We start from the raw sequence: 27,008 nt of genomic DNA, 5'->3' as shown, positions 1-27,008 counted from the left end.
ATGCCGCCGGCCCCTCCAACTGACCGCCACGCTTCCGCCAGGCAGTCATAATCCCCAACCGCCAGCCTGTCGCCATGGAAAGGCTGGCGGAAAGGGGGACTCGGGTGCCCGGGGGGCCCCTGCACTGCCCATGCACTTGGCATGGGCAGTGCAGGGGCCCCCAGGCACAGCCCCATCATGCATTACACTGCCCGAATTTTGGGCAGTGAAATGCACGACATGTGCTGCTGCACCCACTGCACTTCAACATTGCCGCCGGCTCTATTATGAGCCGGCTGCAATGTTGATGTGACTTTTCCGCTGGGCCAGCGGAAAAGTCATGATAGGGAGCCACATATACCGCCAGTACTGGCGGTATAGTGGCGCCTGCGGCTTTGGTGTTTTTTTTAGTAAGACCGCCGAAGTCGTAATGAGGCCCTTAGTTTTTTTTGTATGTCCTGTCATGTGAATGTATCATTTATCTAAACGGGTGATAATACCACAAGTATTAACAAGCATTTGCAATGCAATGGGTCTCGCATATTTCGAACAAGTTATTGGTCATCTTTTGACAACAGAATCCACAAGAAAAATGAAAACATGAGAAGAAACTCAAAAATGAAATCTTGGCAAAATTAAATTTAGTTAGCTTTAAAAAATACAACTTTTCAATTTTGTGCCTGCTGGGCATGTTTTTGCCAGTCACAAGCCTTCTGTTTGCAGGGCTCTCACAGTTAAAAACAACAAATAGTACCTCGATCATGTCGGGAGCAGCGGACGGGCACTGATTAAGTTGCATCAATTAGTGCTTTGTCGCTGCTCAACACAGAGAAACAGAAGTGATGTTCGACATGCCTTGACGTATTATGAGGCTGTAAAGAAGAGTGGCAAGCAAACCAACAAATGGTGAGCGACAGGTGGGCTCCAAGCCCTGAACTAAACACAAGAGAGTCTCGAAAGCGAGACGCATGCGCTAGTGCATGCACTCGCAGGCTGGACCCTAATAATGGTGGAAATGTTATCTTTTGTTTCTAATACTGTATTGTTTATTAAATTGGATGTTGTGCCTATGCTTACAGACATTCTTCAGAACACAGTACTGAAATCCAGTCACAAGAGACATTCTATCCCGGTCCATCTCTTTTACTTTGGGCTTGTCTAAGAACTATTTTATGATTCAAAATATAGTTTTCTTTTTGAGAAATGATACAAGCAAGAGGACCGCTTTTGCCCCAATCCCACCCAACCAATACATTGACCATTTCAAGTCACTACATATACTGAATAATACTGCTCCCAAATTCAACAACATCTGAAATTGGTTTTGAAATAAATTACATGATATTCAGTTTGTAAGGCAGGCTCTCGACATCTGAAGATTTTTTTGAAAGGCTAAAACAACGGTTTAAGAATTGAGGCCCACGTTTTTCTGCTACAAACGAATACATTTTCTTGAGGTGCTCATTAAAGTCTAGGAGGGTAACAGTACACTAATACATCTGTAAAGAAGACCACCAAGAATACACTAATGCCTTCAAATTGCCACACGGCTCAATGTTCTTTTGGTCAGTTCCAGAGGCTAACACAAAAGTTAATTTACTCTGAGGTTATCATGAAGAAAACAGGTGCACTTCAGATTGGTTCCCCAAAGTGAGCTGTTTACAGGTATGCAAGAGAGGCAAGAGCTTTGATTGGCAAGTTCTCTTGCAGCCTTGGCACCGGTAACATTCCATGGATCATTTTGGTATATGCCACAAAGGACAATCTGGAGGATGAAGCAGTGTAAAATCTGGTCAACGTGAATCAGCAATTTTTATAATGTTGGAAATCTGCCCACTTGGGTAAGGGTACCTTTCAACCCACCTTCCACAATATCCTTTGACTGATATATAGATTGCTCTGTTAGTACTTTTTTGGGCAACTTGCCCTGAGATGTAAGTTGACTTTAAAGATATATATTTCCGTAAAATGTAATTCAGCACCTTACCATCTAGTAAGTAAAGAAACATTTTAAACATGCAGATAATAGTGTGGGATTTTGAGGATCTTCTTCTGGGCTGTTTTTTCAGACTCATTTAATTACTCCTTTCATTTGAGCTTTATTTCGGCAACAGATACCATAAAAACAGTACACATACACACATAAAACCATAATTCACAGTACAACATATAAAAATACAATAAAATCCTCAAGATAAAAGGTTCCACATTACCAGAGCCCATGGCATGAAAATCGCACACAACACTAGGTACTCTATCAAAAGATGCATGTGGCTTAATTTTGTGGACCTATACCATAAAAATTATTAAACAAACTTCTACTCTGAAACATGCAAATAACACAGAAGATCTTTACCAAATGGGTTTAAATTCCTAAGACCTTGGCGATCTCCTCCCCGTGTTATAAAAAACGCCTGATATAATACAAATGTATGAGCAAGGAACTAAGAATAAGCAATATAAAATTGATTAAGAAACACGATCTATGTTGTTAAATAAATGGTGTGTTAATATTTTAAAAAACTTACTCCGATACACCATATTGCCGCTAAAATCTTTGCCACAACACACACCACCGGCCCATGGGTACTAGTTCTGAAAATCCTAAGGGCCAAATGACGGTCCCTAATGCCCAAGGTATTGCAGAGAGGTCTTATCCAATGGGCCCTTTGCTTTTTATATGTGGGACAATGGAATAAAACATGACTACTAGATTCCCTAGTGTTACACACCATCGGGCAAGAGTCTGTTGAACTAGCAGTTTGCTTCCACCTGGAAGTAAGATCACTTACTGCTAAGGATCCTAATTTAAATCTTGTGTAAAGTGCACGTGCCACAGGATGTGAAATAATATCAAAAAAGTGCTCAAACTCATAATGACACTTAATTGATAAAAGACTGTCCGTCATACTACCCGACGGAACAGCTGCTAAAACTGACTTTTGCACACTCACCCACTATGGTGGTCATTCCGACCCTGGCGGTTTGAAACCGCCAGGGCCGGGGACCACGGAAGCACCGCCAACAGGCTGGCGGTGGTTCCAGGGCCATTCTGACCGCGGCGGTAAAGCCGCGGTCAGAAAAGGGGATCCGGCGGTTTCCCGCCGGATTTCCCCTGGCCCAGAGAATCCTCCATGGCGGCACTGCTTGCAGCGCCGCCATGGGGATTCCGACCCCCTTCCCGCCAGTCTGTTCCTGGCGGTAAAACCCGCCAGGAACAGGATGGCGGGAACGGGTGTCGTGGGGCCCCTGGGGGGCCCTGCACTGCTCATGCCACAGGCATGGGCAGTGCAGGGGCCCCCTAACAGGGCCCCACCATGATTTTCACTGTCTGCTATGCAGACAGTGAAAATCGCGATGGGTGCTACTGCACCCGTCGCACCCCTGCAACTCCGCCGGCTCCATTCGGAGCCGGCTTCCTCGTTGCAGGGGCTTTCCCGCTGGGCCGGCGGGCGATCTTCTGGCGATCGCCCGCCGGCCCAGCGGGAAAGTCAAAATGACCCCCACGGTCTATTGACCGCGGTGCGGTCTTTCGGCGGTTTCCGCCCGGCGGGCGGCACCCGCCGCACGCCAGGCTCAGAATGAGCCCCTATGTGTCTTTCAAGATCTGTGAGGTGTGTTTTGGGAGATGCAAGGGATATGCCCTATAGCAACCCAACCCACGCTTGAGGAAAACGCTTTTTACATAATGACACCATGGAATTTTCCCAACCTAGGGGTCTCTTAAGACCACTCCTGGCCATGTCCTATAAGGGTCTAAGGCTGCTGTGGACCAAATCTGAATCCAATATTGCAACAGTCTCAGAGCAGCAATATCTGTAATAGAGTACAAGTTCAAATCCATTCGGATAGGCAAGGTAGGAGAACTCAAGGGAACATTTAACAGGGCCGTAATAAAAAATATCTCTGCTCTTTCTATGTCATGTAGTTTACCATGGCCCCACAGCTCAGCACCGTACAAGGCACCCGCTGTAGCCTGCATTTTGTAAATATCTACTGCAGGTGTGATGGGAAAGGTGGGCATTCTAGCAGCAAACCTCAAAATGCCCCCGGTCTTTTGTTTGAGGGACATGGTGCACTTTGTCAGATGTGCTGACCATTTATGCGAATTTTCTAATCTAACTCCCAGATAGTCAAAATCAGTTACACGTTCAAGGGCCTTGCCATCCAGCACTATACTTTTCTTAGCTCTAAATTTTGGATCACCAAATACCATGCCTTTGGTTTTGGTGCTGTTTATTTGAAGTCCGTAGTCCCTACAAAACCCCGAAATTTCCCCAGAAGCTTGGATAATCCAAAGGCAGATTATTTAATTACTCATCTCAAGTCTTAATTGAAAAACCCCTGACCTAGCAGTGGGAATCTTACCTACGGCAGACTCTGGACAATTGAAAATCTATTTAGGTTGGTAAGTGGATTGGTCTTTGAAACACTGAAATCTTCCTGTATATGTTTATATCTTTAAAAGACGCTCATATGCAAACAGTTTCTACATTTTTTTCATTTGGCTATTTATAAAAGACAGAGAGGCTTTTGATTGTAATTATTTTATCACTCCTACATAATTTATCCATTAATTGACGTTTTTGGCCAATCCATTACTATCCATTATTAATGAGTATCGGCCTCAATAAGAATGGCTCTTTACTTCTGAAGGGGCTGTTACTTTACTTAATAGCCACTTTGGAATTACAAGATCAATGGCAACACCACAGATCCAATGGATTATTTCCGCTGCTAAAAGTAGGTGAAATCTTTGTGAATCTGTTTGCATATCAATAAATTATGTTTGATAATTTTGTATATTACATTATCTTTTTGTCGCACTTAAATTTTCTATCCTGCTATTCAGAAATGTAATTCTGTGCTCCAAAATATGTGATTCCACTTCCTGCTAATTTAGGGACACCTTCCACCGCATTGTAAGTTAGGCACCTGGGAGTCCTATTGGAGTCTGAACCCTCCTTTGTTTCCCAAGTCAATGAAATGTCAAGGGGATTAATCTGCAACTCTACATATTCTAGAAACCCTTCCTCTCCCCTGACCTAGTCCCTGTGGTGAGCTGACTAGAGCCTTTGTGGTGGCCCACTTAGATAACCGTACCCTTGTTTACACCAGGCTTCTACTTGAACTCATTGACGGGTCTTAAAGGCTCCAGAACAGAGAGGGCATAATGTGCCTGAACCTGGGGTGGGGAAACCACTTACGACCAGTTTTGATAAAACGTCACTGCCTCCTAGGAGACTCAAGGAGATGGTTCAAAGTTCCATGCACCATGTGCAAGACTTGCTGGGACAGGTGTCCTGGCTATTGTGGAGACTGGCAACTCACAATGTGCCGAATAGAAAACTGTGATCCACCAGCGCAACCGTAACTGTTTGTATGTCCAGAGTCCCAGACTGTGGACTTCACTGAACCCAAGTGTCACAGTGGATGCAAACTGCAACCTTTAGAGATCACTCATGAAAACTGAACTAGTCCAGAATGAATCCAACTGAGCCCCTCACTCCTGGGGTGTGACTGACAAATATGGCACCAAGGCCTTTCCTTCACAAATTACACTGTAACTCCTCTGTTCTGTATTTCACCTAGCGCTCTGAAGTAACTGAAAGGAGGCTTGCAGTGTGCTTTTAAAACTCTAACTAAATAAATGTTCAGCAAGTGAATTCTGATAAGTCATCACATGTGACGACCTCATTTGAATGTATGGCCATAAGGGCAGTTTTATTTGAGTGGGGTATAGCAGATAAATGCACATTTTAGGCCGAGAATTCTGCCATCGAGGCTAAGGGTTGCATCACTGGTGCTTCCGCAACGGGGGACCCGGAAGGAGGCAGAGTTTCCAGCCGTGTGAAAATCTAGAGATGGCGAAAAACTCCTAACAAAGTCTCAGCACAAGTTACCCAACATTACAGAACAAGGCAATGGTGAGCAGGCCAGAGGCTGCTGTTTTTTTTAACTAGTGCTACCGGTGTACCTCTTTGGATTAACCGGGTTATAAAGGCTGCCGAATAACCAGGTTATTAAAGCTGCGGAATAACCGGGTTATAAAGGCTACCCAAACTCCACTGCAGATAGCCTGGTCCTTGCGTTTCATTACTGTCTGCTTTAGAAGTTCATGATTTCCACCTTTATTGGTTGATGTGAGGTGAAGAGTTCAAGGTAGGATTTTATCTTGGGGCTAGATGTGCCTCCTGAATGACAAAAATGTCTGGCTACCCAGTACAGAACCACAAACTCCCTCCTATTACCAGAAAGCCTACTTTTCTTCAGAAGTGTCTTTATTTGCTTCAGGTGAGTCTCAACCAGAACAGTAGGAATTTTTTAGAAGGTACCGCTTCTGTTCAGAGGGAAAAATTTTGTTTTTGCCATGGATATTCTCACCGCGACTTGTGAATACAGCAGGCACACCAAATATACTACTTAAACTAACAATAAGAAATTGTGTGAGTGAGGGTGAACTAGGGGCCCTTATATACAGCATTAGCAGATCAGACCATACACAAAATGCAAATATAATGTAAATTCCAAACCTGCTGTGGTTCATTATACTGCACATGGAAAGTCTGTAAGAATGTTGGCAAACCATCGGAAGGTTTCATTTTCCATTAGGCATGGGAGTTATGGTATATAAATGCCTGATAGGGGAATACGATACCCGCACCTTTAAAAGCGAAAAATGGGGTTGGTAGTGCCAGGTTGAGCAAATAATACATTATTATTTGTATAGTTAATAAAAGTGGTGGTCTTCATGGCAACATTTGTAAGGGTTCCCGGCACTACCCAACTGCTAGTACAAATACACATAATGGTGCATGACTTGGGCATTGTGAGGCCACCCTAAGAAGTCAATATATGTCACATTCTTAGTGTTGCTAAGATGATCTTACTCGGAACGCTTGAGTCACTGAACCCACATGATTTAGCTATGTTAAAAGGTATCTCTTACATGTCAGTTGGCCTTTATTACAGGTTTTTTCATCAGTGCCATCGCCACAGTCATCCTCAAAGTTGCAGACCTGGTGCTCTGCCAAGATCTTCCCATTGGTACAGCGGAAAAGTATTTTCTTATTTGAGGCATTGGGGACCTTTGAGGCTGTGTTTGAGGCTGCCATTGTGGTTGTGATTGTGGTTGCAGGTGGTGGAGACACCGTCCCATCTGTCAGATTTCCTGGCAAGAAAAGAAAACGTTTAATGCAAAGGAGGCAATTTTACAAACTCTGGTGTGAGTGAGGCACACCCAAAGCAGAGGTTGCTATGTTTACAGAGCTAGAAATGTTTAAGAATGTTTTTTTCTTCTAAGATCTTATGTCAGAATATCTGGGATAAAAAAATCACCCTACCAAAATATCGAGGATAGAATATTCACACCCAGCTACAAATCCAAGTTTCTTGAAGAGAGAGAGATAGATAGATAGATTGAGATAGATAGATAGATAGATTGAAAGTACTAGGTATAGTAAACCCTTTACTTGCCTCTATATAGGTAACTTCATAATACTGTGATAGTCGATATTTATGTCCCAATATGTTTGGAGGCTATTTCATTCACAGTGTTTTGATACCATATCTTACTAATCCGAATTTGAGTTTCTACAGTTGGAGTGTAATTTAGTTTTAGAGCTACAAACAAGAATACGACTGTATGGTTATGCACCCAGCTTGAGGTCATTTCCACCTGGCTGGTTTGACACCATCTGTCGTGGCCACATTAAAGCCGCCATATTAAATGTCCGGGGAATGATCAATCTCATCATTGCAATCCAAAAGAGCCCTCCTTTGTCTCCTCAATCTTCCGGATCATCTCTGGTCCCTACTGCTGTACTTCCACCAGCCTCTTCCTTATACAATAGGAGTTACGCGTTCCCGACTAGCCCCGAACCATCCCCCGATTCATCTTTATATTATAGGACCAGAAGTAGGAACAATAAGGGACACAGCACCCTGAAGGTGAGAATGCGCAGCCTGCAGGCGCGAGGACGAGGGAGCTGCATGGGAGCCGCGCTGTGGCCGGTGAAGCCAAGGAACCCGAAGCCTGCGAGGCCACGAGGTGGCCATGCGGCTGCAGGGCTGACGGGGAGAAGGATGCCGGTGTTTGGAATGCGTTGGGAGAGTGACGCGTGGCCACAACAAGCTAGACCTGGAGGACTGAGAATGAGTCTGGGGCGGCAACAGGTAGAGTCGCTTTCATTACCCCTCCCATCGCTCCTGCTCTCTCCTGTCGCCACTGCTGCCTGCTTTGCCCACCTGTGCCCACCTAAAACCACCGACAGCAGAGCCCACAGAGCTGGCCTTTCAGTGCTTGGGCCTCGTTGGGCTCCCTACTCCTGCCCGCACCAGTATTTTCTTCCCTCAATCAAGTGCCACTGAGGAGAGGAAGGGAAGGGTGAGGGCGGAGGCAGCGCAGTAAGGTCTGCTCCTACTACAGGTTGGCAGGCTGAGCCCCGAGTCACGAAAGCGGCCTGACCAGGACAGGGTGTGGCCTGCATTCGGGTGCGCTCTCGCCCACCTAATCCCCCCTTCCAGGTATCATCCCCTAGTTCCAGCCGCAGAGGACGGAGAGGAATCAGCGTGGAACTGGGGTTTGAGTCGCTTGCCAGCCATCACCCATCACAGCAGCGTGCCCGTGCCCCTCTTCTACTAATGGCATAAGAATAAGGAGACTCGCAGACGGGGCGAGGCAGTGCTGTGAAGTCTGAGTGCAGCACTTGGCCATCGATTCCTTCACGAGCGGACCTGCTCACTATTGCCTTATCCATGCCGACTTCCAGGCAGGGCTATAGAGCCCTATTCTGATTCCGGGATTCGAGGAGGCAGTGTGGCGGGGAGCTTTACGTACCGTCATAGCTGGGCAACTAGACAGACAGTGGTTAGGTGGCGCCTTTATCGATTATACTCCAGTTAACCCTCATGAGGTCGGGGAAAGCCAGGGGATGGTCCCCACAGCACCCCCAAGGAGGAAATGAGCCAGAAGCAACAGCCCTCCTGGCCAGGAGAAGAAACAAGTGAGACCAAAGACTGAGTTTAAATCGCAACCTACAGAGGAGCCTATAATAAACCTTACGGGCTCGTGTGTAGATAAGTCAAAGAAGCCAGGGAACTGCCTGACCTCCTCTAAGCGGGCAACAACAGGTCCTACTTCTAATAAACACTTAGGGGGTTATTACAACTTTGGAGGAGGTGTTAATCCGTCCCAAAAGTAACGGTAAAGTGACGGATATACCACCAGCCGTATTACGAGTTCCATAGGAGATAATGGACTCGTAATACGGCTGGTGGTATATCCGTCACTTTACCGTCACTTTTGGGACGGATTAACACCTCCTCCAAAGTTGTAATAACCCCCTTTGTTTGTACAAAACAGCCCAAAATCTACTCATAAAAGTTTAGCTTTCTGAAAGAAGCAGGCTCAGCTCTATTTTCAAGTAACGAACCATACCACAGGGCCAGTACCAAAGTGCTAAACTGCGTTCCAGAATATGTCTCCAGAGGAAAGCATGACACTCTAAATAGGGGTAATATTCCCTGGCTCTTATCATCAATCCCAAAATTAGCTGACTTGAGGATAATGGATCTTACGGCAATTGAGTTTTTGTGGACAGATGAAGCGCCCGGAGGGGAAGCATCCAAGGTCACTTGGTCCTCAATTAAAATTGCCCAGAAAGTGCTCTCAGAACGGTCTACCTTTGAGAGGTGGAGCATAAAGATCTCTCTGTGCCATGATCCAGGATATCCTCTACTTATCCTCTTCCCTGGCCACCCCAGAGGGAGAGTCAGAGTACACATTTCAGCCTTTTCTGTGCTCAGGGGGGCAAGTGGCCTCGCATCAAGGGAATCAGAAGCAATCACTGAGCAACAGGGATTAACAAGCGAAGACACAGGCACTCAATGAGAGAGTGTCGTAGTTGGACTCTTGCTCTAGGCAAGACTGCTGGTTTAAGGATAACAGTACTTATGTTTGTAGGCGACTATGCCAGTCCTACAACAAGTCGCAACTGTTGTCCCAGCCCTCCTGGCTCACAAGCAGCACCTCACCAGAAACCCAAACAGTAGAAGGTGATTTGTGGCAGCCTTTACGCATGGACTCAAGAGTGTGACATCTCAGGGAGTGTCGTAGTTAAACGGAGATTACCCCTTTCTCACATTAACATGTCTCAATCACACATGCAATGACGAAGATGCAGTAAAGTTTCAATAGGTTTTATTTTAGCAAACTGCAATCTGCGATAAGTTGCATGGGTTGCAATAATTAGGATATTGAACAGTGCAAGAAACAGAATGGTAAAGATGAGAGTCATTAATACAAAGACCCCCACCATCTTGCAATATCATGAAATGACATGAAGTGTGTAATATGTCCTAATACCCTAGCATGATAGGCCTAACCTCTAAACTAAAAGAGAGCTAGGTATGTTAAACCTTAATCTGCCATGTCCATGAGATGAGCCCCCAACCCTCGTTACCTTGGAATGAGGTCTCTAGCTCAGACTCCGTACAGACACGAAGACTGGGTAAGTAAGAAGGTGACGTGAAGCATCGATAGCAGCGATGGCATCTGGTCGGAATCCCTCTGACTATCTGTTTAAGTGAGGAGTATTTATACAGATCTACTTGGACCCCAAACGTAGGTTTGTGTCCAAACAACAGATAACAAGGCGTGCCTAGGACGGTAATTAATATAAACAATTCCCTCGAAAGCATGAAGAGGGAAAGTATCTAAAGTGAACACCTACAGTTTGTTAATCTTTGTCGCTTGATCTTGACGCCTCAGCACGGTGACACTGATAACGCAAACTAAAACACAGGCCTAACTCAAAACAAGGCAGCCATTTTAAAATATTTAATTAAATAGATGCGCTGAAAAAGAGCAAGCTAAGTAGGGTAAAAGTCACTGGGTGACGGGGGGCAAGTTTGCAAGCCAAAGGCTAAGCTAACTCCTATATACCATTAAAACAAACTAGGATTCACTACACCCTCCCTATTGCCGTAACAAGTATGACGCCACAGAAGGTGAATGAATCCAAATGCTAAAATGCGCTGGACTAAAAGCTTAAAACATGAAAACTAGCTAAAAAAAAATCACCTTTAAAATATGTTAAAATCAATAGCTAAAAACATACCAAGAGATATAATGTCGACCATGACAAGCACAGCAGGCCAAAGTAAGGGTAATAAATGTATACTTTGTATTAGGTGTAAAAGCCAATCATCAAATTGTTTAACAATAGCCATGATATTGAAGAGCATCTCCGAAGTCATTGAATGGAATGGTTCTCAAGAAAGAGACCACATCATCAGACGTTAGATCGATGGGCAGTCGGATCCATGGAGCAATAGTGTGTAGTAGTCTCTTGTGCAGGACCACCTGCAGTAGTGCCATCCTCCATAGTGCAAAGAACCAACTCGGTCAGCAAGGAAGGCTCATAAGTGGCCTCGTGAATCAGCCTTAGTCTCAAGGGGCACAATCGTGAATGAACCCTCATCGGGGACATCAGCAGTTCTTGGTCCACAGGAGTCACTGGCGTAACAGCAATACACATTGAAGGCAAATGTTCGAAGACGCACCGTTCGCAGCAAAAGACTGGTTGCATGCACCATAGGAGTGGTTGGAATGACAATGACCAATCATTCTCCAATTCCATCAGCGAGGAAGCATCGAAGATCTGAACCATGCGTTTACTGTACAGTTGAGCTGGTGGCAGCGGCTCCATTGCTTTGTGTAGCTGGAAAGACCCAACCACTGCGAATCAGAAGAAATAGCAGCAGTATTCGGCCAATCAATGTAAAAATAATAGGAAAGCCACCAAACACACTTGAAAAGAGTGAATGGATGGCCTATGGAATGACTCCAAAGACAGTATGGAAGATGGACATGAATCCAGACCCAACAGCCTTAAAGAAATGGACAATCCTAGCTGTGCTCGAGGCGTTGAAAATTCTGGATACCAGCTCCCCAAAGTGCTTGGGGAAGTTGGTATTTGTTGGACCTGGCTTTTTGACAGGGACATCCCCAAACTTTTTGCCTCCTTCCTCCTATTTGTTCTGACCTGTTGTTGTTGGCTTTTGACCTCTGGGCACTTTACCACTGCTAACCAGTGCTAAAGTGCATATGCTCTCTGTGTAAATTGTACTACTGATTGGTTTATCCATGATTGACTATTTAATTTACTTGTAAGTCCCTGGTAGAGTGAACTACATGTGCCTAGGGCAGGTAGATTAAATGCTACTAGTGGGCCTGCAGCACTGGTTGTGCCACCCACCTCAGTAGCCCATTAACCTTGTCTCAGGCCTGCCATTGCAAGGCCTGTGTGTGCAGTTTCACTGCCACTTCGACTTGGCATTTAAAGGTATTTGCCAAGCCTAGAACTCCCCTTTTTCTATACATAAGTCACCCCTAATGTGTGCCCTAGGTAACCCCTAGAGCAGGGTGCTGTGTGGGTAAAAGGCAGGACATGTACGTATGTGGTTATATGTCCTGGTAGTGTAAAACTTCTAAATTCGTTTTTACACTACTGTGAGGCCTGCTCCCTTCATAGGCCAACATTGGGGCTGCTCTCATACATTGTTGAAGTGGCAGCTGCTGATCTGAAAGGAGCAGGAAGGTCATATTTAGTATGGCCAGAATGGTAATATAAAATCCTGCTGACTGGCGAAGTCGGATTTAATATTACTATTCTAGAAATGCCACTTTTAGAAAGTGAGCATTTCTTTGCACTAAAATCTTGTTGTGCCCTTCAATCCACGTCTGGCTAGGTTTAGTTGACAGCTCCTTGTGCATTCACTAAGACACACCCCAAACACAGGGTACTCAGCCTCACTTGCATACATCTGCATTTTGAATGGGTCTTCCTGGGCTGGGAGGGTGGAGGGCCTGCCCTCACACAAAGGACTGCCACACCCCCTACTGGGACTCTGGCAGACAGGATTGAACTGAAAGAGGGCTTGGTGCATTTCTTAGAGACTCTTTGAAGTCACCCCCACTTCAAAGGCAGAACTTAGTATAAAACAGGGCCTCTGCCCTACCTCATCAGACACTTGCTGGAGAAGAAACCTGAACCAGAAACTACATCCTGCCAAGAAGAACTGCCTGGCTGCTCAAAGGACTCACCTGTCTGCTTTCTACAAAGGACTGCTGCCTTGCTGTTGCCCTGCTGCCTTGCTGAACTCTTGTCTGTCTGTGAAAGTGCTCTCCAAGGGCTTGGATAGAGCTTGCCTTCTGTTCCTTGAAGTCTCAGGGCCAAAAAGACTTCTCTCTTTTACTTGGACGCTCCGTCCGCCGAAAATTTCGACGCACAGCTTGTTTCGCGGCGAGAAAAACGGCGCACTCTGACGCTGATCAACGCAACGCTCTGGGGACGATCGAAGATCCGATGCACGGCCTCGCAAGGACAACGCCGCGCGACCTCTAGAGGAGAAATCGACGCAAAGCCTGCCCTGAGATCGTAATTTCAACGCGCAGCCCCGCAGATCGAAGTCTAGAGGAGAAATCGACGCGACGCCTGCCGTGAGATCGTAATTTCAACGCGCAGCCCCGCAGACCGACGCGCAGCCAGAGAACAAGCAGGAAAATCCACGCACAGACCCGGGACATCTGGTAATCCCCGCGATCCACAGAAAGAGACTGTCCACGCGCCGGAAAACGACGCCGACTTCCCCGCGTGGAAAATAACGTTGCAAGTCCGTGTGTGCTGGGGAGAAATCGACGCACACACCCTTGTCCACGCACCTCTTCTCTTGTGGCCCTCTGAGGAGATTTTTCCACTCCCAACCAGGTACTTGTGCTTGAAAGAGACTTTGTTTATATTCTAAAGACTTAAGACACTTTCTATCACTTTTCAGTGATATCTTTACAAATTCGTATTGCAACTTTGATAATTTTGACCTGAAGATACCCAGATAAATATTATATATTTTTCTAAATACTGTGTGGTGTATTTTTGTGGTGTTATGCTATGGTGTTGTATGATTTATTGCACAAATGCTTTACACATTGCCTTCTAAGTTAAGCCTGACTGCTCGTGCCAAGCTACCGGAGGGTGAGCACAGGCTGATTTTGGATTGTGTGTGACTTACCCTGACTAGAGTGAGGGTTCTTGCTTGGACAGAGGGCAACCTGACGGCCAACCAAAAACCCCATTTCTAACATTGGTGATCAGCGGTGAGGATAGGACTTGTGTTTGTGCAGTGACATACAGTAGCTAAGTATTTCACTACCTACCCACAGTTGAAGGTCAACTTGATTTTTCATCTTTTTTTTGGCTTTTGGTTCTCTGATGTCCTCCTGGATATACTATTGATATTTTGGATTTTGGATTTTGGTTTTTGCTAGTAAGATCTTATCAGAATGGGATTGCTTACCTACTCATTCTTTGTTCGTACTGACCACCTCACTAAGGCTGACCTAAGGAAGCTTTGCAGACAATGGGGCCTTCCTGTAGCAAGGAGATCTACTAAAGCGGAGATGCTACATGCCTACATAGTCTGGGGGGAGGAAAGATGGGCAGAGAGAGAGGCAGCAAGAAACCAAATGACTAAGTACCCCTCAGATGAGGAGGAGGACTACGCACATGAGGAGGAAGACTACTCAGATGAGGAGGAAGACTACTCAGAGTTGGACAGTGACCCAGAAATAGATGAATGGCTCCGAGGTCAAAGGCGACAGGAGCAACAATTAGAGGAGTATCTTGCAGAGGTTGAGGCAAAAAGACTCTTAGCCCTGGAAGAAGAAAAGATTGCAGCTCAAGAGCTGAGCTGTAAAGAGCTGAAACTGGAGGCCGGAAGGGCTGAGTCCAGTTCAGATGGTGGCAGCAAAAATCTTGCATCTAGTACTGCTGAAGAAGGGCACAAGCCCAGAGATGTGGTGCCCAACTTGAAGAAGGGAGTTGACACACCCCAGGCAGTTGACACACCCCAGGCAGTTCAAGGGTATGAGGTAGTTCCCGTTATGCACAGGGTCCCTGAGAAGGATTGGGGAACTGGCACAGGGAGTCATATTCCTACTGGGGGGAGGGACACTTTACTGACTCTAGCAGAGAGTGACAGAGAAAAGGGTTCCCCCCTGGTGGACGTCCTGGATATAGAGTGTAGAGACATCCCAGAAGAGTATGGGTTGAGTGTCAGGGACAGACAGATACTGTCTCACCAGTCTCAGGAGGGTGAGGTAGAGTGCTTTTCCAAGGTTGAGTTACTGGGTGGTTGGGTGAAGGGTACTGTGGTTAATACATGTGAAGGGCAGAATGATGTAATTGCTAGAGAGCATATGTCTGGTCCTTATTTTCCAGAGCTACGCCAACACCAGGTGGAGTGTGAGTTCTCTGACCCCAGGGAACTTACAATGGAGGCAGACTTCTGGGTGAGTATCAGAGAGTCTGAAGAGGCATTTGGGGGTGCTCCTGAAGGGACTGGTCTAGGTGGTTCCCAACCGAGTGAGGTGGGAAAGGATTGTAGTGTCCCAGGTAGGTCCCAGGTCCTAGAGGGTTCCGTGAGGGAACACCAGGAGGGAAGCCTAGCCTGTACCGTAGGGCCACCTTTTGAGGGAAGCCCGCAGTGTCAGAAGAACTTGGGGGGGGTGACTGTAGCCAGCATCCCAACAGTTCTGGTATCTGGCAGTACCCCTCCTAGTGAGGGGGTGCAGAAGTCCAGACATAGGGTTGAGAGGGGGTTGCAGACCCCAGTGGAGGACCTTGAGAGTCAGGGGACAGCTCTGAGAGCAGAGCCCCCCAGGAATGACCCAGGTGAAACCGTTTCTGGTTTGGGGGAAACCCAGACTCTGCCGGATGGGCAGAGGTCGGGAGACCTGCGCCAACCAGACTCTTGTGTGGCCCTTGGGGACGGTGTGTCCCTTGTGGGGGGTGAGAGTGCCCCCCAGGAAGTCCTGGCATGCCAGGCAAAGATTCAACCTCAGGGTGGTGACTCTGGGTTGGATACCCAGGTTCAGAGGTTAAACTCTGACCTGGTGGGAGGTAGATGTGCCTCCCAAGAAGTCCTGCTGTGCCAGGCAATTGTCCAACCTCAGGGTGTTGACCCTGGGTTGGATGACCAGGTTCAGAGGTTAAACTCTGACCTGGTGGGGGGTAGGTGTGCCCCCCAGAAAGTCCTGGCGTGCAAGGCAATTGCCCAACCTCGGGGTGGTGACCCTGGGTTGGGGAACCAGGCTCAGAGGTTAAACTCTGACCTGGTGGGAGGTAGGTGTGCCTCCCTGGAAGTCCTGGCCTGCCAGGCAATGGTTCAACCTCAGGGTGGTGACCCTGGGTTGGCTAACCAGGTTCAGGGGATAAACTCTGAACTGTTGGGGGGTAGGTGTGCCCCCCAGAAAGTCCTGGCGTGCCAGGCAAGTGTTCAACCTCAGGGTGGTGACCCTGGGTTGGAGAACCAGGTTCAGAGGTTAACCTCTGACCTGGTGGGAGGTAGGCGTGCCTCCCAGAAAGTCCTGGTGTGCCAGGCAGTTGCCCAACCTCAGGGTGGTGACTCTGGGTTGGATACCCAGGTTCAGAGGTTAAACTCTGACCTGGTGGGAGGTAGGTGTGCCTCCCAAGAAGTCCTGCTGCACCAGGCAATTGTCCAACCTCAGGGTGTTGACTCTGGGTTGGATGACCAGGCTCAGAGGTTAAACTCTGACCTGGTGGGGGGTAGGTGTGCCCCCCAGAAAGTCCTGGCGTGCCAGGCAATTGCCCAACCTCAGGGTGGTGACCCTGGGTTGGGGAACCAGGCTCAGAGGTTAAACTCTGACCTGGTGGGAGGTAGGTGTGCCTCCCTGGAAGTCCTGGCCTGGCAGGCAATGGTCCAACCTCAGGGTGTTGATTCTGGGTTGGATAACCGGGTTCAGAGGTTAAACTCTGACCCGGTGGGAGGTAGGTGTGCCCCCCAGAAAGTCCTGGCGTGCCAGGCAATTGTTCAACCTCAGGGTGGTGACCCTGGGTTGGAGAACCAGGTTCAGGGGTTAACCTCTGACCTGGTGGGAGGTAGGTGTGCCTCCCAGAAAGTCCTGGTGTGCCAGGCAGTTGCCCAACCTCAGGGTGGTGACCCTAGGTTGGAGAACCAGGTTCAGAGGTTAAACTCTGACCTGGTGGAGGGTCAGTGTGCCCTCCAGGAAGTCCTGGCGTGCCAGGCAATTGTTCAGCTTCAGGGTGGTGACTCTGAGTTGAACGGTCAGGTGCAGAGGTTAAACTCGACCTGGTGGGGGGTAGGTTGCCTCCCAGGAAGTCCTGGTTTGCCAGGCAGTGATCCAGTCTGAGGGTACAGACCCTGGGCTGGAAGACCAGGGTCAGGGTGTCCCCCCGGACCTGGAGGGAGGGGCTACTGATAACAGTGCCCCTACCATGTTGTCTTCTGAGGAGGCCACTCCTAGTTGGAGGGTGCTGGACCCCAGAAGGGAGGGCAGGGGGAGGGAAGCCTCACCCCGGGCCCTAGTCCAACCTGAAGGTACAGACCCCAGGTTGGAGGGCCAGTTGCAGGTTAACAGCCCTGCACTGGTGGAGGAATGGTACAGGGCGACTTCTGTAAGCACCCTGACCATGTTGGACTCTGGGGGTACCGCTCCAGGAGGGAGGGTACAGAGCCCCAGAGGGGAGGACCAGGTTCAGGCTGTCATCCCTGACCTGGTGGAGGGGAGAGTGGTTAAAGGGTGCCCAGCACCTGGGGCTACCGCCCCCCACTCTCCACAGCCACAGTGGTTGGAGAGCTTTGAGAGGCCTGGGGCCTGGCTCTCATCCCTGGCAGCTGTCAGTAATCACTGTGGCTTGCTGTCCGGGTGGACAGAGTTATCCCTGGGGAGGGGACAAGTGCCACACCCCGGGGGTAGAGTGGGCAACACCACTGTGTTGGTCATGGTGGTACTATCCTGCTCCTGGGATACATCTGTGAGCAAAGTAAGGTTAGGTGCTGCACAGATGGGATCCGCAGGTAAGGAGAAAGGTTCCCCATGGGTTGGCTTAGTGGGCCCTGAGAGTATGGACAGAGGGATCCAATTGGAGTCAGGAAGGCGAAGAACTGGAGCATGCCCCTGCTGTTGTGGGCCTGGGTCCTTGTTCTGTCGCCTCAAACAGGGAAGTACATCAGGATAGTGATTGTTCTCCCCTGGCTTTAGGCTGGTAGGGGGTCATGTTGGACCTGGCTTTTTGACAGGGACATCCCCAAACTTTTTGCCTCCTTCCTCCTATTTTTTCTGACCTGTTGTTGTTGGCCTTTGACCTCTGGGCACTTTACCACTGCTAACCAGTGCTAAAGTGCATATGCTCTCTGTGTAAATTGTACTACTGATTGGTTTATCCATGATTGACTATTTAATTTACTTGTAAGTCCCTGGTAGAGTGCACTACATGTGCCTAGGGCAGGTAGATTAAATGCTACTAGTGGGCCTGCAGCACTGGTTGTGCCACCCACCTCAGTAGCCCCTTAACCTTGTCTCAGGCCTGCCATTGCAAGGCCTGTGTGTGCAGTTTCACTGCCACTTCGACTTGGCATTTAAAGGTATTTGCCAAGCCTAGAACTCCCCTTTTTCTATACATAAGTCACCCCTAATGTGTGCCCTAGGTAACCCCTAGAGCAGGGTGCTGTGTGGGTAAAAGGCAGGACATGTACGTATGTGGTTATATGTCCTGGTAGTGTAAAACTCCTAAATTCGTTTTTACACTACTGTGAGGCCTGCTCCCTTCATAGGCTAACATTGGGGCTGCTCTCATACATTGTTGAAGTGGCAGCTGCTGATCTGAAAGGAGCAGGAAGGTCATATTTAGTATGGCCAGAATGGTAATATAAAATCCTGCTGACTGGTGAAGTCGGATTTAATATTACTATTCTAGAAATGCCACTTTTAGAAAGTGAGCATTTCTTTGCACTAAAATCTTATTGTGCCCTTCAATCCACGTCTGGCTAGGTTTAGTTGACAGCTCCTCGTGCATTCACTCAGACACACCCCAAACACAGGGTACTCAGCCTCACTTGCATACATCTGCATTTTGAATGGGTCTTCCTGGGCTGGGAGGGTGGAGGGCCTGCCCTCACACAAAGGACTGCCACACCCCCTACTGGGACTCTGGCAGACAGGATTGAACTGAAAGAGGGCTTGGTGCATTTCTTAGAGACTCTTTGAAGTCACCCCCACTTCAAAGGCACAACTTAGTATAAAACAGGGCCTCTGCCCTACCTCATCAGACACTTGCTGGAGAAGAAACCTGAACCAGAAACTACATCCTGCCAAGAAGAACTGCCTGGCTGCTCAAAGGACTCATCTGTCTGCTTTCTATAAAGGACTGCTGCCTTGCTGTTGCCCTGCTGCCTTGCTGAACTCTTGTCTGGCTGTGAAAGTGCTCTCCAAGGGCTTGGATAGAGCTTGCCTCCTGTTCCTTGAAGTCTCAGGGCCAAAAAGACTTCTCTCTTTTACTTGGACACTCCGTGCGCCGAAAATTTCGACGCACAGCTTGTTTCGCGGTGAGAAAAACGCCGCACTCCGACGCTGATCAACGCAACGCTCTGGGGACGATCGAAGATCCGACGCACGGCCTCGCAAGGACAACGCCGCCCGACCTCTAGAGGAGAAATCGATGCGACGCCTGTTGTGAGATTGTAATTTCAACGCGCAGCCCGAAGTCTAGAGGAGAAATCGACGCGACGCCTGCCGTGAGATCGTAATTTCGACGCGCAGCCGGAGAACAAGGAGGAAAATCCACGCACAGACCCGGGACATCTGGTAATCCCCGCGATCCACAGAAAGAGACTGTCCATGCGCCGGAAAACGACGCCGACTTCCCCGCGTGAAAAATAACGACGCAAGTCCGTGTGTGCTGGGGAAAAATCGATGCGCACACACCCTTTTTCCACGCACCTCTTCTCTTGTGGCCCTCTGAGAAGATTTTTCCACTCCCAACCAGGTACTTGTGCTTGAAAGAGACTTTGTTTATATTCTAAAGACTTAAGACACTTTCTATCACTTTTCAGTGATATCTTTACAAATTCGTATTGCAACTTTGATAATTTTGACCTGAAGATACCCAGATAAATATTATATATTTTTCTAAATACTGTGTGGTGTATTTTTGTGGTGTTATGCTATGGTGTTGTATGATTTATTGCACAAATGCTTTACACATTGCCTTCTAAGTTAAGCCTGACTGCTCGTGCCAAGCTACCGGAGGGTGAGCACAGGCTGATTTTGGATTGTGTGTGACTTACCCTGACTAGAGTGAGGGTTCTTGCTTGGACAGAGGGCAACCTGACGGCCAACCAAAAAACCCATTTCTAACAGTATTTAATAGGGATTGTATCTCGGCTGATGATCTTGCTATCTGGAGAGCATATGTGTCTCCAGCTGATGTCAATGCCCCTTGTTTTTGAAACAGTAGTGCCTTTAGTCTGCACAGCTTGTCATAATTTACATTAACAGTATCAATGTGAGGCCACATGTCTGATACTTTTATCTCCTGTGTGGGGGAAAATAAAACTTGCCCACAACACGTAACGACCTTAGAAACTGAAATTGCATACGCAATTCCTGGTCGCATACCGCAACAGCTTTGGTCGCTCAGCACCACATAACTTCCATTTGAAAGTACATGAAATGCCAGTCGAATCAAAGGGATGGGAGTACCCTTCAGAAAACAGGCCAAGTTCGCAACCCCTGCATTGCAAAGGCCGTGAAGGGACACCTGCTTGCAGATCATTGAATGACTGACAGTAGTCTCATATTCGCTTCCGCTAAGAAAGACCTCTGTTTTGCCGTTCAGACATTTATAATCAAAGGGCAACTCCCACTCTTCTTTAATATAGCTATTGCCTAGTCGCTCGTACCTGCGACAGCAAGATGTTTCAGGCATTTTGAAAAATGAAAAGTGGAAATGGGCAGATTAATAAGGCCATGTAGAAACCATACTGTTGAAGGACTCTCTACAACTGTGAAAGGCAACTTTTCTAACTTCTCTATGTGAAGCATGGTGAAGCTCGTTTCCCTTTTAGCCATTGTCTGCTGTTCCCAGGATACATTAAAAGCAGTGAACAATTCACTACCGTTAATGTACTTCCACGGAATTCTTCCCATTTTTCAAAGTCTGTAACGTCCAACCTAGCTGCATGATGAAACGCAGCTGATTTTGCCCATGATATAAAAGGGACATGTCTGCCTGAATGATATCTATTGCAGACGACACTATGTTTGCCAGTGAATAAATTATGTTGGACAGAGTGTTCATGCCGTTTTCGACAACAGCTAAAGCCTTTTCTAAATTTTCCCTATCTATTTGCCTTAAGTGCGCAGTAGCTTCGATCTGAGAAAGCTTGCAGATCTCGTTATACATAGCATATATGAATCTTTTAGAGCGTGGCTTTCTAGGACTTAGCAAAGAGTCCTGCAGGTCTACATCCTCAGAAAGAGTGTTAAGATGTTCTTTAACTCCGGCTAACATGTTAGACTGTACCCATTGTTAGCACAGTTTACCCACACTGTATGTTGTAAGTATATCCTTGTTTTGACCCGAGACAAAGCGAGGGTCTGGCCGGCTAATCTTGAAACCCCCTGAGGAATTAAAAAAACGTGCCTGACATCCATTGGTGTCCAATGGCCAAATTAACCACCCCTGGGACTGGAAAGTGAAGAATTATAAGTACCAGCCTGAACCTTTGCATCTAGCTCTTCCTCTGTGACATTCAGGAAGAATTGACAATCATTAAACTTTGCCGGTGTGGGGATACTGGGCATGTTAATTTATTTTATTTTTGCTAACCCCAGACATGATGTCTGTTGAATGGTGTCATTTAAAAAGATCATTTACACAGGAATCAGGAACGCTCTAAATCAGTGGTTCCCAACTTATGGTCTGCAGACCCCCAGGCGTCAGTGACACATTCCCAGGGGGTCTGCAGGCCTGGGCTGGGAGGAAGGCACTTCTCGAGCTCGGGCCTCTGACAAACACGTGCATGCGTGTTTTCATATTTATTACTTCCTTTGTTGAGCAGTTTTAAACGCACTGCAAAGCTCCTTGTACTGCAAAAAAAAAAAAGCATCAAGCTAACTCAAGTGATTAATGTGTCTGCTGGAGAGAGATGGGAGTTTTGTGCAGTGGCAGTTTTGACTCAAAGGTAGCACAGATGGTTAATATGCCTCCTGCAAAGAATGTGTATCATGCAAAAAACTGTATTTTATGTGCATGGCACAGTGGGTTACTGCTTTTGTCACAGATAATTTTTTGTTACTATTCAAGTCATAATCGTAATCTAGCACAGTGAGCTGTGAACTGCCATTAAAGAGCTGCATGCAAACCGCATGGCACAAATTAGAAAGTTGTTTATTTACTCATCTTTCATTTTCCTTATGCTGCTAAAAAAGGTATGCTTGTGTAGAAACACATTCTTATTGTTAACGCAGTGCTCAATTTGTGCTTGTTGTTTCCGGTGCTGAGCACCGGCATTTATTTTTGAGGGCCGGGGCTTATTCTTCTGCCTTAAGCATTTGCTGTGAGCAAAAGACACATATGGGAAAGACGGGAGGAAGGGAAAAATAAAAAAGCGTCACAAAGGGAGAAAGTAGAAAGCTGCTAGAGTGAGCTGAAGTGGCAGGGAGTGGCTTTAATGGATTATGGATTGAAGAGGCCCGAGATGGTTTAGGATTATGCTGGCTCAGGATTCCGTGTACACACATTTTATTGCAGCAGCCGCATGTTTAAGAGGAGGGCTTTGGGCACCGGCACATTTTTATTTACATATTAAGCACTGTGCTAACGTCATCGCTAATCACTGTGCTGTGTTCTGAATTCTAAGTTTGTGCTTCTCCGGACCAAGCACTCTTAGAAAATGCCTACCAGTGTGGATGACATGTGAATCCTGCACCCTGTAGTCCCCTGCAAAGTGCCCTGACACCCTACAGTGGTACGAGAGGTGCTATAAAACAAATGAAGTACATGTGACAGAGAGGCTAGGGAGAGATGAGAGGCCCTTATGGTTTACTTCCTTTCCCCTTCACTTATTTATGTGAAAAAGCTTTCTCAGATCTTGCATACCTGAAAAATAAAAACAGAAATCGCTCCGGAAATGTAGAATCTGACCTGAGGATTCACCTTTCCTAAATAGAACCAAACATTGAAAAGGTAGTTAACCGAGATGCAGCGTTAACCTTCCCAATAAAATGTTTCAATTTTTGCATATTTTTTCAATATAAAAGAATTTTATCTTTAGTAATTTGAGTATTTGTTTGGTGTGTACTTGTTATATTTTTTGCGAATTACTATTTTAATGTTTGAAAATTAAATCGTACAAATTGCTGGGGGTCCCCGGCTTCCAGTAATGATTCATTGGGGGTCCTCAGGAGTCAAAAGGTTGGGAATCACTGCTCTAAATAAAGCTTCCCTACCCTGTATTCCCCAATCTTGTGTATACACTGTTTAAATCAATAGTGTTCTTCCAGTATTCGTAACCATCAATCCGTAAGATGGGAAACAAAGGAATCTGAATAAATTAGCTTTGTATCAGTTAGCAAAATTTTCCTAATTTTTTAAGGAGGTAATTTGAAATAGTATGATGCTGAATTTCTTGTGTCATACCCACTAAAATAAGTGAAGTTATCTAAATAAAGTTTTGGGCTCCCCACAGGTGGTGTCGAACAGTGTTCCCACTGTGTGTAGTTAAGTACTGGTCTGGCTCTAGTGGTACGGTGCAGGTAGTAATGTCCCCAGTTACTATAACAGAACATTTCCCCATAATTCATTGTATATCTATATATATCATCACTTTCAAACACTGAATAGTCCTTCATTTCAGTTAACTGTCTGGACATCCCAATCATCAGATACAACACCAGGTGTAATTACATCTGTCATAGAAATTTTAAATACATATGGAATTTGAATGCCCTCAGTGGGCCTGTATATATATCAAATGGAACGTTGTCCCACACAATCCCATGAGGAATTGGCACAGCTGAAATGTTCACAAGGGATAAGTCTCTTCGGACCTTATGTGAGGAATGATATAGAGTTAAGACTTATCCACAAGCTCCACTGAGGAGCGTTCAGGAAGGTAATGACCATTTATAAGCAAAAAGAAAACAGTCACAAAACAAATCCATAGAAATAATGCAAGAAATGTCAAGCAGAATCATAAATAGTTCCATGGGTATATTAAATAGTTATTTTTAAGCTATAGGTATAGCTTATGTGTCTTTGAAACATTTTCAATTACTGGAGTCGATGAGTCTGAAGAAAAGTCATCAATGCTGATGAAATAACCAGAGGCAGTCTCTGAAAACGCAGGATCAGGTGCATTACTGGTAAATAGATCCACTTCACGTGGAAACTCATAGTAGACGGTGTCATCAGTCTGTGTAGTGTCGGTGAAAAAAACAGCCAAGTCTTGGACAGGTGTTGTCATTGGAGTGGTAACTGGAATCAGTAAAATCTCATTTTCTATCCTCCCCAAGGTCAATGAGGTATTTGTAGCATCGTTGGACATTGTTATATAGTCCGAAGTAGTGTTGTTAATTCTACTTTGAAGAGGTTCATCCTGTTGCATAGTGAGAGGGGATCGGGAACTACCCAAGGGACCTTTGGGTCTACTGTGCAGGATCGGCCACATGGTGAACTTTGACATCATCAATGGAAATGAATCTGTTTGCTCTGCAACCAGGCAGTGGAGGTAAGATGACAGTTCTGGTGCCTTGTACTCCCAGGACTGGGACTGGTGCTCTGTAGGATGGACTGAATTCCTTCTTCACAGCGATCTTCTCACAAACCAGATCCCGACTTTAGGAATCCAGCCAGTGGAAGTTGTTGGTAAATCCCTTATGCCTAAAGTGGCAGCACTGGTGGATGATTTGTCATCACAAAATTGCTGAAGCTCCTGTAAGACAGTGAGATGTTCATTTATGTCAAAAGGTGTGTGTGCTGATACCAAACCAGGGCCATCAAGATCTGGGACATACATAGGTATCCCAAAGAGAACCTCATAAGGAGTGCGTCCCCCCCAAGGACTATCTTGGCAGATTGTTCAGTGCTCTCTGGACCCCATATAGGTAATGAAGCCAGCTGTGGCCAGAGTCTAGTACTCTAGCTGTTAAGGACTGCTTCAGATCATGGTTCCGCCTCTCCAAGACCGAATTTTCCTCGGAATGGTATGGTGAGGAGTAATGGAGTTCAACACCCATCGTCCCCATGGTGTCCCTGAATGCCTTGGAGGCAAATCAGGGCCCTGGTCCGAATGGAATGCTGCAACCGCATATGTACCGATAAAATCAGCAAGTCTTTCATAACCGCTTGAGCGTCAGCCGACTGCTGAGGCAATACCCAAAGGAATCTAGAACAAGAATCTACAGCGACTAAGATGTATTTGTATGCACCATCAGGTTGAAGTGGACCCCAATGGTCCAGGTACACATATTGTAGTGGCCTGCTGGACACTAAGAGGGATGTCTGTGGTGGGGGTTTGATATTCGAGCCCTTTATTTGCTGACAAATGTCACAACAAAGGATGTATCGTTTGTATAGACCTTGCCACCGGAAGCGTTTCTGTAAGAGTGTTACTGTGGCCGAGATACCAGCATGAGCAGAAGTGACACCCTCATGCGCTGCTTTTATTAGATCTAATCTCTGGTCTTTGTTGGGGATCACTCGATCTCTAACTCCAGGAATTGTTGTGTAGTCAACATTCTGTGCACTGATGTGGTAAGAATATTTTGTAGGGTATGCTTTTGGAAGAGACTTGCCTTCAGCCGAAGCCTTCACGGCAGTCAGAATCTCATTATCCAATCTCGTCTGAGAATGAGTCACTGCAGCCACAGAAGCTGTAGCTAAAACTGATTTGGCTGTTTCGTCAGCCAAAGTGTCGCCGATAATGTGTACTCATACATGTTGGTGGCCCAATGTATGTACTACATGGACACACGGCAGCTTATCTTTAAGATCAGCCACCCTCCCCCACAATGTTTTGTGTTTTATGGTGTTCCTTTTGAAATCTCTAAACCTGTTCAGTTTCTCATTATTGAGGTAATCATTATAGGACTGGACGCAGTAGTATGAGTCACAGACAATGAAGGTCAGCAATCCTGGCTCTGTGTGTTCTAGCGCTAAAAAAAGAGCTTTAAGTTCAGCCAGCTGAGCTGTGCAGTCCCCAAGGGTCTGCATGTAGGTATTTTGAGGGTGGAAAACTCCATCCTTCATCACTCCATATACGGTTGCGCAAGCGGTTGAATATTGATGTTTGGTACCTACAGCTGGTTGTGCTGAACCATCAGTATAAATGACAGTATGGTACCTGCCAAGTGGCAAAATATCTAGAGGAGGGGGGTAATCCTGGTCGTATTGGAGAAATTCTTGTGTCTGAAGTTTTGGATCAAAGATATAGACAACATCAGTGGCGGACAGGGAGGTTGCCCACTGAATCCAACGTGGATGTAATGCTTTAGCATTAGGAACGCTTGCTTTGATGACGGCCTCTAAGACTGGCACTGGGGTGATGACAATGATGCATTTCCCTTGGGCAAGTGGCCTGTCCTTAATGACAGCCATTTGAACTGCAGTTAGATTTTTTTCTGTGGGTGCAAAACGTTGTTCTGCATTGAAGTATAAATGTGATTTATATGCCATGGGCACTGTGTCACCCTCATTAAAGGTGACGTAAGTAAACCCAATAGCACTAGAAATTATTCTGATGACCAAATTTGTTTTGTTGTCACATGTGCAAGTGTTTGGCTTCTAGCAGGTCCTGTTGCACTTCCCTAAGGGTGCGTGTGTGTTCAACTGTCCAGTGTCTGCTAGAAAAATCTGGGCGTATTAAGTCATAAAGTGGCTTGATACGTTGTGCATAGTTTGGAATGTACGTTCTACTAAAATTAAAGAAACCAAGTAATGACTGTAGTTTCTTGAAAGTGTTAGGTGGGTGAAGTTGTGCACATTTCTCTAGAAACTGCAGGGCCAGGCTATTCCCCTCGTTTGATAGCTCATATCCCAGGAACAGTACGTTGAGAAAGGCTATTTTAGTTTTCCTAAAATTGAATTTGTATCCAAGGGCTGCGAATCATAAAACAATCCGATCGACCCTGGCAAGATGAATGT

The 27,008-nt window shown here is 46.4% G+C and overlaps 1 protein-coding gene across 1 annotated transcript in view; it reads right to left on the bottom strand.

Moving 5' to 3' along the window:
• MAMDC4 (MAM domain containing 4) overlaps positions 1–27,008 on the bottom strand; it is a 223,816-nt gene that overhangs the window by 108,226 nt on the left and 88,582 nt on the right. The window contains exon 12 of the mRNA XM_069241436.1: positions 6,929–7,150. Coding sequence (XP_069097537.1) covers positions 6,929–7,150 — 222 coding nt within the window. The remainder of the gene's footprint in view (positions 1–6,928; positions 7,151–27,008) is intronic.

Source organism: Pleurodeles waltl, chromosome 6 (assembly GCF_031143425.1).
Source record: "Pleurodeles waltl isolate 20211129_DDA chromosome 6, aPleWal1.hap1.20221129, whole genome shotgun sequence".
Taxonomy (NCBI): domain Eukaryota; kingdom Metazoa; phylum Chordata; class Amphibia; order Caudata; family Salamandridae; genus Pleurodeles; species Pleurodeles waltl.
Note: the sequence above shows the minus strand (reverse complement) of the source record. Positions and strands in the feature narration are given on the sequence as shown.